This window comes from Physella acuta, unplaced genomic scaffold (assembly GCF_028476545.2).
Source record: "Physella acuta isolate Inbredline_101_S28 unplaced genomic scaffold, ASM2847654v3 ptg000990l, whole genome shotgun sequence".
NCBI classification, from domain to species: Eukaryota; Metazoa; Mollusca; class Gastropoda; family Physidae; genus Physella; species Physella acuta.
In genome coordinates, this window is record NW_026732507.1 from 97,249 (window position 1) to 111,639 (window position 14,391).

Here is a 14,391-nt window from a genome sequence, read left to right on the forward strand (position 1 = left end):
ACCACAAAGTAGAGTACCTCTGTTTTCTGAGACCCTGGACTATAGTTAAAGCTTCTATAGTACAAGGTATGACACAGTGTGTTAGGGCATAGCTCAACTTACATCTCCTTCCTTTATAGCCTCTATAGTACAAGGTATGACACAACAGACACAGTGTGTTAGGGCATAGCTCAACTTACATTTCCTTTATAGCCTCTATAGTACAAGGTATGACACATTGTGGTAGGGCTTAGCTCAACTTACATTTCCTTTATAGCCTCTGATGCTTAGAGCAGCCAAGTTGGCCAAGGTCCCCTGGAACTGGTAGTAGCTTGCATTGCCCAGGTAAGAGATATTGATAACTGTTACATTGTCAGCTGTGGTCAGAACTTTTGTTACAACTTGCCAATTAAGCTCAGTTAAAGGAATCTGAAATAAATTTAATACATTTTGTAAAAATGAAGTATTCAAAGTATTGATTTATAATACAGCATATAAACACATTTTAAATTATTTTTGTTTAAGATGTAGTCAAATTATTATTTTTACAAAAGCCACCAATTTTTAATCACTCATATTTTTAGTCATTCTATAACTTGTCTCTCAAAATGACACTATAAAATATGCTCGATTTTTTTACTCTGTTTACAATTAATCCTTATTTAACCAGTTTAATTATAACAGAAATTAAACATAATTAATATTTGTTGAACTGGGAAAGTTTTTAATCATATCCTTATTACAATCTTTATTAGATACAAAGTCACCGAACGATAAATTTAATGATTGTGATTTATCAGGTTCAAAATTAGCACAGGTAATAAATTGGTACATTTTTAAAAAATTGCATTAATAATTTATTTTGATGCTACTGACATTGTAGGTGAGAAGTGAAGTTGCAGACGTGCTGGAAACATTAGCTGTGTACACCAAAGTGTTGTTAATGTAAGCTCCTTTAAGCTCAACTTGCAACTGGACTGGATCTAGAACTAGCACTGGGTTCGACGGCGCAACAGTGACAGTTAGATAACGTCCATAAGACGATTTTCTGTCACCAAGGAACTTAATAGGGGCAACATAATACACATCCTCAGTGGACAACAAAGTTTGGTTAATTCTCATTGCAAACCTACAAGATAAAATAAAACATTAAGTTATCAATTCAGAAAACTAGGATAATACTGTAATAACTCTAATTGCAAATGCAATAAAATAAAATAATAAGTTATCAATTAAGAAAACCATAACAATACTTGATTAATTTGCATTGTAAATCTAACAAATAAATCTAAAAATAAACAAAACAGACACATTTACCTAAAATGTAACATATATACATATATATATATATATATATATATATATATATATATATATATATATATATATATATATATATATATATATATATATATATATATATATATATATATATATACACACACACACATAATTTGACTTATTTGATAAAGAAGCCCTATAGATAACTTACTGGTCTGTTTGTAGCTGAATGCTGACTTTTCTAGAATTTTCTGCTGTCCACCCATCTGTCCCTAATGAAGGCCCCCATGTGCTGGACACAGGTGTGTCGTACCAGCCACTGGCTGATGTGCAGGCCTGACCATGACCCCAGCAAAAACAGGGGAAACAACCATTTGGGCTCCACTTCCCAAGACCATAAAAACCTGCAGTAACATTTCAACATGCTGTTTTATTATTTAAACACACTTCTTATCAATACAGGAGGTAAACATTAAAATCTACACTGAATGTTGAATTAATTAATCAAATATTTTCACTATCAGTTACGGTACATACAAATCCTGGTCCACAAATTTTAAGAACATGAACACTACTTCTTGTACCCTTTTAAAAAAAACTAGAAATGCTTTTGCTAATGTATTAGACGACCATTGGCTTTACTTTTCTTTGAAGAATGTATCCCAAAACAACATATCCACCCTATCACATTACTTTTGAGTTTTTAAATGATCACTAAGCCTAGGAAATATTAGTGGTCTCCATAGTAATTTACAGTATAGAAGAAAGGCAAGAAATACTTAGAGATTTAGATGTTTATGGTTGAAGAGCTAACTGAATTGAAAATCACATAGCATTTCTTTAAGTGTGTCTATTCTTGAGTTCGATTGTGTCTATTTGTGTGTTCATGTGTCAGTGAGTACCTGTTTTACACTGGGAACAAGCAGCTCCCTCTACACTAGGGAGACACTGGCAACTTCCTGTGTTGACATTACAAGACTGGGCCATGCTACCATTAGGGTTACAAGCACACTGTGTACAGCCATCTGTTGTCAAGTTGTAGTATCTGGTTGGACAAAAGGAAATGATATTCACTTAGCTACAGAGGTATGTCTATATGAGTGTAAAAGTTTCCCTTTCAAACCTGATGGTCTATGGGGCAAGTGAAGTAGAGTTCACTTGTTTCTGTGACCTCGGCATATGAAGAGATAGTGTGGTCAGCACTATGCCCAGCCGCCTTTACTCTCCCTAACGTGAGTTAGGTACCCATCAGAGCTGGGTGGACTCAGGGACGGTCTACTGACTCGAACTCGAGACTTACGGGTTAGCACTCCAGCTCTCTACCGCTAGACCACTCTGTCCCATATGTGTGAGTGTATGACTGTGAAAACTTGGTCAAATATAAAAAATGTGATTGTTTGCTGACTGCTTGGTCCATTTGCTGACGTTTTGGTTGTTGACCAGAAATTTAGCGTTAAATTCCTGTAAAATAATCTGTTAGCATCATCATTATCTCTCCTCATTCATGCCCAAGACACATGGGGCAGATGAAATAGAGTGTATCTGTTTCAATTACCTGGGCATACAGGGGGATAGTGTTGTCAGCACTATGCCCAGCCGGCTTGGTTTCCTTAACATTAGTTAAGTACCCATCAGAGCTGTGTGGACCCAGAGACCTCTGAAGGTCTCACGCCAAAGATCTTTTAGCATATCCTGCTCTAATAAAGAAAACTTGGCATAAGCCAAAATAAGTTAGTCTACTTAGTTTTGTTTTGGCCAAACAATCTCCTTCTGTCTCTGACACAATGGAATCTCACCAAGAGAAGTATGATTGCTTACAGGGGAGCTTACCTATGCAGCAAATGAAGAGACTATGGGTTGCCTAAGCATCATGATCCATCTTGCTAAGTGCTCTCTTCATGAGGCCAAATAAACTGATAAAATCTACAATTTGGAAAATTGGTCACCAATTTAGCAGTTCTACCTACCCATCCATGCATCCATCACACACTGGGCCCCTAACACCAGGCTTACACAGGCAGACACCATGATCATCACAGTTGTTGTTGAGAGAGTATTTAGGGCTGCAGGCACATTGTTTACACCCTGTTTCTGCTCAGACAAGAAACACAAAATTAAAATTCTTTTTAATTTTTACAATTTCAGGTCATTTTAAAACATAGCACAGAGGTAAGCCTATTTAACAATAATAAAATATGAGACAAGCAATGCACCACATTTCATCCTTGGAATAAAAATGACCAAATCTGCTTTAGCCTTTAATGCAGAATACTAGATGATAGATCTAATTCTTAGACTAATTTTAATCAAGACTTAAGTCAGTTTTCTGTCTTTAACTTAAAGAAACAAATCTATCTATAATCTACGAGAAGTTTTAAAAAAATTGTTTTTTATATCAGAGAAATTCTCACTTGTGTACAAGCCATAATATTCTGAGATACAAGCATCACATTTTGTTCCCTGGACATTGGGCAGACATGTACAACTTCCTTTAGAATCACAGAATGGGTCAACTGATCCATTCTGGCTGCAGGAACATGCTGAAGAAATATTGTCAAATACAGTATTATTACATGTGATTTTTATTAAATGTGATTTTTAAAAATAAAATCAATTTGGAAAAAAAATTCTTTGAACAAAATCATAAGCATATGGCTTGGTCAATACTCTAGAATTTTTTTAATTAATGATCATATTATCTAGACTAATGATATATTATATATTAATAGCCTATTTACTATTTTTATTTTAGTATAGATTCTATAGATTCTACTCCATAATGATAAGGATTTTATTTTTTCCCTTAACTAAACTTTTTATATTTTACAATTTATTTTAACATTTTGGCCTAAAAATTTTAAGAACAAAGCTAGGCCTAGATCTAGTGTAGTTTATGACATTCAGAAATTTTGAAAAAGACTTAATCAACATGATGAGACAGTTTTCATGCTGTATGCGATAAGTGTTGTATAACAAAGTAATAAAGAATTAATCAGCCTAACAATAAAAAAAAAAGGAAGACATACCTAAACATCCAGTTGCTAACGAAAACTGATAATGATCAGCAGGACAGTAGCTGCAGTCTGGTGCCAAAACTCCTGGCAAACAGTCGCAGTCCCCACTCATCCGGTCACACATGCCAGTTTTGAGGGCTCCAGATTGACACGAACATGCTAAAAGTAATAAAAAAAAAAGTTCGTTCTCGCAGGCTTTTTAGAATATTTTTTTTCCGGTAAAACTCTTACTGTCTGAAAGTATTAGTAGCTACCAAAGTGTCATCCATTTTTAGCCGCTTTTTTTACCCCCTCATTTACCAATCGTTACAAAAGTCAGACTAGTTCCCAACAAAAGACTCACATTTATATTGTGACTAAAGTCTTTTATTTTATTAAGGGGATGAAACCAAGGTAGTACGATTTTTTGAAAATAATACTTGAGTAGTTTCCCTTAATAAGGAAATTTATATTTCATAGAAGTAGATGTTCTGACATTTTAGTTGTCTTGATCAATTTTCATAACAATTCACAAAATATTTAGAATTCACAGAGACCAAACGCTGTCTAAACCCTGCATTTTCCCACAAAAACAGAAAACTGGTGGAATGACTGCATTTTTGTGTGATGATGATTGACAATGTGTAGTGTGTGTGTGAGGGGGGGGGGGGGGGGGAGGGGTGGGATACCTTAGACAACCAAACAGACCCACTTGACCTCGTAGACAACCACACAAACCCATTTGACCTGCGTAGACAACCACACAGACCCACTTGACCTCGTAGACAACCACACAAACCCATTTGACCTGCGTAGACAACCATACAGACCCACTTGACCTGCGTAGACAACCAAACAGACCCACTTGACCTGCGTAGACAACCACACAGACCCACTTGACCTGCGTAGACAACCAAACAGACCCACTTGACCTGCGTAGACAACCACACAGACCCACTTGACCTTCATACATTAGACAACTACACAGACCCACTTGACCTGCGTAGACAACCACACAAACCCATTTGACCTGCGTAGACAACCACACAGACCCACTTGACCTGCGTAGACAACCACACAGACCCACTTGACCTGCATAGACAACCACACAGACCCACTTGACCTGCGTAGACAACCACACAGACCCACTTGACCTGCATAGACAACCACACAGACCCACTTGACCTGCGTAGACAACCACACAGACCCACTTGACCTGCATAGACAACCACACAGACCCACTTGACCTGCATAGACAACCACACAGACCCACTTGACCTGCGTAGACAACCACACAGACCCACTTGACCTGCGCCTGACCCGCTGACTACTCACCCACAGAACCGTTCAGCAGACTGGCCATCAGGCTGTACTCAATGCTGGCACAGCTCGCTCTAGCTGACCTCACTTTGGTCGCTGCCATGGTGACACAGTTCTTCATACTGTCAATGTCCAATCGGTTAGATAGTGACGTCACGACGGCCGTTGTGTCCGGTATAAAAACTATCTGTTAGAGACAGTGTAAACACACTTTGAATTCATTTTTCTATTTTTATTCTCTTCTATCAACCACCTTTTTACAAGCTTTTATTTAACTCACTTCCTCTAGCGTCAATGGTCAGTCTAGATCGAAATGTCCGTGTGAAATTGCAGGCACTTCTAACTGACAGAGACGGTTCGTAGTTGGTAAATGGGTCAGACATGAAGACAATGCATCGTGACATTCAATTTGACTTCATTGGTCGCCTAATTAATTTTTATGAATTAATTAAAATTTGAACCGAATTAGTAGGCAGTTCTATCCACACGCGTCATCACGGCCGTCTTGGGTGTGGAGCAAGGGGGGGGGGGGGGGCTCTATGACAACAGCGCGTCATCACGTTCAATAGGCGCGCAATGGTTTTTAGTCGGGTCAGCAGTCTAGTTCTTTACCAGAAGACTAAGCCATCCCATAATACTTTACTGAAACTTTAGCTATAAACTTGACCACATACTGAACAGTATTAATGTCTTCGGTTCAAGAGGTGTTAAAGAGGTGTTCTATGATATGTGTTCAGCTAATTGTGGCAATTTTTGGATTGTAACTAAAAACATCAGTAAATGTGACACGTATAGTAAAACTAATCATATTATTAAAGCAAAACTGTGTTTCAAATTGTGTATCATATATTTGTTGCTACACTATATTGTCTTAACATGCGTATAACTCGTTAATACTAAAAAGTATAAAATAATAAATACGTAAAAACGTTTATAATTACAAGCTTTTATAAATGCACTAAAAAGAAGAAACTAATACAATTTTATTAAATATAAAATATTTTTTTTAAATATAATAAATCTGCGGTTACTTTAAATATAAAAAAAAAAAATACTTTCTTTAAATATATTAATGCACTACTATTTATATCACTATAAATAAAAGCGTGGGCCGCTTGTTTAAATACTTATTATTATAGCGGCCCACCCGGCCCACGCTTTTTTAATAATAGTGATATAAATAGTAGTGCATTAATATATTTAAAGAAAATAATTTTTTTATATTTAAAGTAACCGCAGATTTATTATATTTTTAACAATTATTTTGTATTTAATAAAAATTGTATAATTTTCTTCTTTTGAGTGCATTTATAAAAGCTTGTATTTATAAACGTTTTTACGTATTTATTATTTCTACGACATTCTATTCAATTTTAAAAGGTTAAGTAATTGATAAACCGGGAGTGATCTCCCCTAATCTTTCTCGAATATTCTTATACGAGCCGACCCGCGGCGTATGATGTATAATCATACGCCGCTATTTATTTGTTTTATTTTCTACTGTTCAGTAATTCATAATTTGTGAATTCGACAGTACCAACGCTGACATTGAAAATATTTGCTTTAAAACACTATCAGTAGCTCGTTAAGGACGATAACCCCCCCCCCCCCCCCCCCCCCCCCCGTGAAAGTAAACTCCTCTTAGTTACCTCCCCTAAATTTAAAATCGTTTCAAACTAAATTATCTGCCCCTAATAGTCGTCACTAAACTCGGCTCTACGATTGTAAACATTTAGCGTGAACCACAACTCACCAGACCATGTAGGGGTGGGGGTAGTAGGGAGCGCGCTCGGTGTTTTCTATCGTCTCCAAGAAGAGAATTATATATATATATATATATATATATATATATATATATATATATATATATATATATATATATATATATATATATATATATATATATATATATATATATATAGATAATACTACGGTGGCTGGTAACTCGGGATATACACATGATTTTAAATCCATGTTTAATTATTAACGGTCTTAAAATAGAATAGAATCTCATAGAAAAAGAAGAATTGCGAACCAAGTAAAAGGCTACAATAATCGTTCAAAATTAATGTGTAGCGATGTTAATAGTACTTTATAAATTCATGTTAGAGATTTAAAACTATAGTTAGCCTTATTAGGACTATAGTCATACGAAAATGAAGAACCTTTCTAAGATTGCATGTCAGTCGATTTATGATCAAATCTTAAATAATTTAATTTTTACCAATTTTTTTATGGAGCAATTTGACTTACTGAGTCCACTAGCACACTCGGCCCTGTGCCTGCTACATTCACAGTGTAGTTGCTGCCCTTGTTCATACACAACTTGCCCAATACAACGCCGCCTGAAACACATTAGATTTTTGTTTGAGATTATGGGACGGGGGGGGGGGGTCGAACGATGATAGAGCGTACGACTACTAACCCGAAAGTCTCGAGTTCAGATCCTAGAGTCACAGCACGTCCCTGAGTCCACCCAGCTTAGACGGATACCTGACTTGTGTTAGGGAAAGTCGAGGCGGCTGGACAATAGTGCTGACCACACTAACGTATGCCGATGTAACAGAAACAAGTGAATTCTACTTCACCTGCCTCGTGGGCGGCTAGGAGAATTTGGTAACATTTGGGGTAAGGAAATATTTACTTTTTAAAAACAACTTGTACAGCGATTTTTTATCATTGGGTTGAGGCAATACAATAATTAATCGAGCTAATGATGCTTGTGTTAATCCAATTAATAAGAGGTGATCCACTTTAAGAACATTGTAAAGTCAGTTATTATAACTCACAATAGCAGTTTACTGAAGAAATTTTATTTACGTTGTAGTTAACTGGGGTGGGGTGGGGGGTGTTAGGATCTTTGCCTTATTTAATGGCGCTAAATAAATAGGTGTAGCAACACTTAAAGTCCGCCTATCCCTTTTAAATGAGGAGGGGGGGGGGGGCGGTGGTACTTGACAGGTGGATAATGATAATGTCCAACTGCGGTTGTTTTTTTTTGGCAGGGGCAGGCCAATTAATTTGGGATAATAACGGGGGAGGGAGAAAGAGTAGTCAAATGGTAGAGCATACGACTACTAACCCGAAAGACTCGACTTCGAATCCGTTTTCAAGTAAGTAGCACGTCACTGAGTACACCCAGCTCTAACTCACGTCAGGGAAAGTAAAGGCGGCTGGGCATAGTGCTGACCACACTATCTCTTCATATGCCGAGGTTACAGAAACAGGTGAACTCATTTGCCCCAGGTAGACTCTCAGGTTCAAAAGGAACTTTTAATCACGGGGAAGGGTGGGAGGTGGTGGAGATAATTGACAAGGGGGGGGGGGGTAATATGGTTGGGGTAATGAGGGGATGTAATTGACGGGGAGGGGTAATGTCCAGCTCACGTCTGTAGCACAACCACGTGCTACAGACAAGGCAATGTGTACTCACCCCGTATTTCGTTATTCACGGTGTTGACCACAAAGCTGCCAAGCACGCCTGGAAGTGACGTCACCCCGCCGCACGAGTTGCCCTCTAGTGACGTCACATTCACCACCAGCGACACCAACCTGTCGCTGGCATTACGCTGGGGAAAATAAATACGTTATATAGCAGATGGAAGGGGGTGGTTGGAGAGTGGCATTATACAACAGATGGAATATACGATATAGGCCAAGAACACATGAAATGTTTGATATAAACCTAGAACATATGGAATAGGGGAAGGATATATTTTCTATTTAATTTTTTTTGTTTCTATTTCCGGTAGAGATGTCTGAAAGAAACATCGGAGGATGAAAAAAGCGTTATAGAATAGATTTTAAAAAAAGAGAGCAGCTGAATTTTACTTTGCGAAAAAAAAACAAGTTAATATAGATCTATAAAATACGGAATTAATGTAGTCTGCTTTCTTAAATTCATAAAAAAAACATGCGCACACACAAAACAGACCCTATTGTCGTAACGTCAGATGAAGTAGAGTTCATCTGTTGGTTGTTTTTTTTTTAACTTAAGGCACTAAGAGTAGAGTAGCAGTCTTTACTTCCTCCGACTATAAGCGGGTCTAAGTCGGAACTTTGGGTGTATTTATGTTGACTATTCGGATCAAAACCCAAGAATTGAACTCATATGATTCATCGTTCGGCCCACAAACAGTTCTACTAAAAAACATAAGTTAATTTCATGAAACAAATAACTCACTGACCTCAAATCTGACAACAGCTTCCATTGGTCCGTTAAAAAGTGACGTAAACCTGAGCTGTGTCTGGAGACCAGAAGACAACCTGACAAAACCACGCCCACTCACTGTGGCGTCCGCTGTACCGTGACCAGTGCGTAACACGACATTCTGAAACCGGAAGTTTAGGGGTGATGGGTAATACATATATAAAGTAGGGTGTGGTGAGAAGGTGGGGGTGGCAGCATAAGATTCACCCCCCCCCCCCAAGCATTAGAATATAGTTAAAAAAATACCTCTACTTTGTATCAAACGCAAAAAAATCTTTCAAATTTTTTTCCCAATACATGGGAACCATCAGTTTAAAAAAAAACCCCATGTGATTCAACCATCAAATACCTCAGATGTGAAGCTCTCTCTATAAAAACCCCTGTAATTCAACCATCAAATATCTCAGATGTGAAGCTCTCTCTATAAAACCCCCTGTGATTCAACCATAAATACCTCAGATGTGAAGCTCTCCGGCTCCAGAACAATGGCGTCCAGACGAGGCACGTAGTAGCCCAGGGGAGGGAGCCGACAGTCCCGGGCCATCAAGTTACCCAGACAGGAGCACTGGCCGGACCCAGGGTCACAGGAGCTGCTGGACGACGCCCCCGGGTCACAGTCGCACGAGCTGCACCCGTTGGGGTTAGTCAACGTCAGGTTGTACGTGTTGACCTGTGGGGTAAAGAATGCGTAGAGCGGATATCACACACGGCCCCCTCTCGCCCAGCCCCACCCAAAAAGCAAGAAGAAAATGATGGTAATATAACAATATCTATATATATATATATATATATATATATATATATATATATATATATATATATATATATATATATATATATATATATATATATATAAAGCAAAGTGGTCGGATGCCCGATCGGGTACTTTCTGGCGCCGCAGGCTCTTTAAATTTGGCTCGGGCCGAAAGAACACGGGGACTGGTGCCGGTCAGGGGGTCATAACTGACCTCGACTGATCGGCGCTTTTACGAGCTATATATATCGACAAAAACTTTTGCCGAACGACTCCCCTTGATATTTTGTGAGGTCGTAAAAAACGCCTAGGGATGTTAGAAAAAAAAAACTCGCAATATCCGGGAAAAATCTGTAAGTGGTCAAAACTGACCAGTTGTATTTCCCTATATAATCACTGTAATTTATGTGAAAAACAGGGTAATTTCAACACAGAATTTTTTCTGTTTGCTGCAGTTTTCCGTGGCGCAGTTTTCTAATTGCGCATATTTCTGGAAACCCTCTAAATGATAGCTCCCCGGCAGCCCCCGCTCCCCCTGTAGGTTACTGGTTAGCGTGAACACATAATATATTCACATTTTAGCGCGTTTTAAATGGTCCGCCTTAAAACCTCTATGCCATATTCTTACGCAAGTTAGGCTAAATCCCACGCGGAATCAAAAGTACCGAAACACATCTACCTTGCACTGGCTGCAGTCCGTGCCCTCGACGTTTAGTTTACACAAACATTGGCTGGTTGTCTTGTTGCACAGGTTGGTGTTGTTCACAGTTCCAATAGGGTTACACGAACACGCTGTTTAGGGAAGGTGTACACGTCATATAACACAATCTTATCTCATCACTTGCACTCTCCATATTACGCTATATTAAACCACCATTTTTGTTACATTCGTGTTTTTAGGACTCACGTAGATTAAGGATACGCAAATTTTGTGATTTTCAAAAACAAAGTTATGCAAATCAGATAATTTTAGCGACACTACTTTCAATAACAGTTAGTGTTAAGTGGTAAATTAGGGGGGTTATATATCCATCTAAGAGTCAGTGTTTAGAGTCACTATATTCATCTAAGAGTCAGTTTGAATTGGCACTACCACAAGCGTAAGTGTTAAGAGGCACTACCGCAAGAGTCAGTATTGTGGCACAATTTAACAAGAGTCAGTGTTAAGTGGCACTACCACAAGAGTCAGTGTTAAGTGGCACTACCACAAGAGCCAGTGTTAAGTGGCACTATCACAAGAGTCAGTGTTAAGTGGCACTACCACAAGAGTCAGTGTTAAGTGGCACTACCACAAGCGTAAGTGTTAAGTGGCACTACCACAAGAGTCAGTGTTAAGTGGCACTACCACAAGAGTCAGTGTTAAGTGGCACTACCACAAGAGTCAGAGTTAAGTGGCACAACCACAAGAGTCAGTGTTAAGTGGCACTACCACAAGCGTAAGTGTTAAGTGGCACTACCACAAGCGTAAGTGTTAAGTGGCACTATCACAAGAGTCAGAGTTAAGTGGCACTACCACAAGAGTCAGTGTTAAGTGGCACTACCACAAGAGTCAGTGTTGAGTGGCACTAGCACAAGAGTCAGTGTTAAGTGGCACTACCACAAGAGCCAGTGTTAAGTGGCACTACCACAAGAGTCAGAGTTAAGTGGCACTATCACAAGAGCCAGTGTTAAGTGGCACTACCACAAGAGTCAGTGTTAAGTGGCACTACCACAAGAGCCAGTGTTAAGTGGCACTACCACAAGAGCCAGTGTTAAGTGGCACTACCACAAGAGTCAGAGTTAAGTGGCACTACCATAAGAGTCAGAGTTAAGTGGCACTACCACAAGAGTCAGTGTTAAGTGGCACTACCGCAAGAGTCAGTGTTAAGTGGCACAACCACAAGAGTCAGTGTTAAGTGGCACTACCACAAGAGTCAGTGTTGAGTGGCACTACCACAAGAGTCAGTGTTGAGTGGCACTACCACAAGAGTCAGAATTAAGTGGCACTACCACAAGCGTTAGTGTTAAGTGGCACTACCACAAGAGTCAGAGTTAAGTGGCACTACCACAAGAGTCAGAGTTAAGTGGCACTATCACAAGAGTCAGAGTTAAGTGGCACTACAACAAGAGTCAGTGTTAAGTGGCACTACCACAAGAGTCAGTGTTGAGTCGCACTAGCACAAGAGTCAGTGTTAAGTGGCACTACCACAAGAGTCAGTGTTAAGTGGCACTACCACAAAGGTCAGAGTTAAGTGGCACTACCACAAGAGTCAGAGTTAAGTGGCACTACCAAAAGAGTCAGTGTTAAGTGGCACTACCACAAGAGTCAGTGTTAAGTGGCACTACCACAAGAGTCAGAATTAAGTGGCACAATTACAAGAGTCAGTGTTAAGTGGCACTACCACAAGAGTCAGTGTTAAGTGGCACTACCACAAGAGTCAGAGTTAAGTGGCACTACCATAAGAGTCAGAGTTAAGTGGTACTACCAAAAGAGTCAGTGTTAAGTGGCACTACCACAAGAGTCAGTGTTAAGTGGCACTACCACAAGAGTCAGAATTAAGTGGAACAATTACAAGAGTCAGTGTTAAGTGGCACTACCACAAGAGTCAGAGTTAAGTGGCACTACAACAAGAGTCAAGAGTTAAGTGGCACTACCACAAGAGTCAGTGTTAAGTGGCACTACCACAAGAGTCAGTGTTAAGTGGCACTACCGTCACATCCAAGCACTTTATCCCCGCTGAGGCCCCAGAACGTGTCCCTGCACTCGCTACAATCCCTCTGCGTCACGCGCTCCTTGCACGCGCACTGGCCGGTAGTGACGTCACAGGTAGTCAAAGATCCACTCTGGGTGCCATTAGGGTTGCAGTTGCAAGCTAATCAAAAGTAAAAATTACAACAAAAGAAAATTTAGTTTAAAATCAGCAATTAAAGCTAAAGTCTTAACATTTGATTTCCTGGGGTCATCATAGAACTGTCCTTTGTATTCCGATGTCCGAGAAATACACGAACTCTACTTCATCTGTAGTAATGGCCGTCAGTTAGAAAAGGGTAGGTAACCTTAGAAAAGTTTTTTACTAGGGGAGGTCTTATATCCTACACTAGCTTTCACTATTTCAGGAGATTCAGAGGGCGTACCTGACCAGTGAACAGAGTTTCTTCCAGGCATCTCTTCACCCCCGCCCCGCCCCGCCCCCTCCAAAAAATATCAAGTGCCATCCCCCTTCCCCCGCCCCCCCCCCCCCCCCCGGGAGAAAAAAGTCTTGAAGAAACACTCCCAGTGAAGGTTCAAAATATTTTTTTTTACAGTAACATATTGCTTTAGGACAAATTGACGTCACGCATATCGGACCTCCTCCAATAAAAAAAAAAACAACAGCTGTACTTACGTAAACAGAAAGGCTCTGTCGTGTTATATGACGTTTGATTGGCGCGCCTGGGGTTCAGGAAGTAGCCCACTGCGCATGTGTCGCAGTTATCGCCCGCCGTGTTGTTGGAGCAGGTGATACACACGCCCTTGTTCTTGATTGGCTCGTAATTGCACGAGCTGGCGTATCCGTTACAGGTGCATGCTGGGAGAGAAACGTTTGAAAGAATTGGCGAATCCGTTTCGAAATATTTGAAAGAATCGAACGAGTTTCTTTTTCTTCTTTCGGGCATCTTTTCGGGGGGGGGGGGTGGAGCGGTGTGGACACAGTGACGCCCCCCATCCCGTTCTGGAAATTTAAGTGCACCCTCTGGAAAGTTTCAAGCCCCCCCCCCCCCCCACTCCGTCTGGAGAAAGTAATTTAAAGAGTGAGACAATGTGTAAAACGCCCGCCTCTCCCGGATGAAATAGACTTTAGCAGGAATGTACTGCAGCATTCTTAGGGGTCGTC

The 14,391-nt window shown here is 39.7% G+C and overlaps 1 protein-coding gene across 1 annotated transcript in view; it reads right to left on the bottom strand.

Moving 5' to 3' along the window:
- Positions 1 to 14,173, bottom strand: part of LOC131954340 (laminin subunit beta-1-like) — a 28,716-nt gene extending 14,543 nt beyond the window's left edge. Inside the window, exons 1-15 of the mRNA XM_059317950.1 lie at positions 13,903 to 14,173; positions 13,228 to 13,389; positions 11,217 to 11,329; positions 10,238 to 10,453; positions 9,761 to 9,904; positions 9,007 to 9,142; positions 7,827 to 7,918; positions 5,589 to 5,760; positions 4,287 to 4,433; positions 3,672 to 3,800; positions 3,228 to 3,351; positions 2,163 to 2,305; positions 1,472 to 1,664; positions 856 to 1,108; positions 244 to 408 (exon numbers count right to left, since the gene is read on the bottom strand). Of these exons, the coding sequence (XP_059173933.1) occupies positions 244 to 408; positions 856 to 1,108; positions 1,472 to 1,664; positions 2,163 to 2,305; positions 3,228 to 3,351; positions 3,672 to 3,800; positions 4,287 to 4,433; positions 5,589 to 5,760; positions 7,827 to 7,918; positions 9,007 to 9,142; positions 9,761 to 9,904; positions 10,238 to 10,453; positions 11,217 to 11,329; positions 13,228 to 13,389; positions 13,903 to 14,173 (2,460 nt within the window). The remainder of the gene's footprint in view (positions 1 to 243; positions 409 to 855; positions 1,109 to 1,471; positions 1,665 to 2,162; positions 2,306 to 3,227; positions 3,352 to 3,671; positions 3,801 to 4,286; positions 4,434 to 5,588; positions 5,761 to 7,826; positions 7,919 to 9,006; positions 9,143 to 9,760; positions 9,905 to 10,237; positions 10,454 to 11,216; positions 11,330 to 13,227; positions 13,390 to 13,902) is intronic.
- Positions 14,174 to 14,391: the final 218 nt, after the last annotated feature.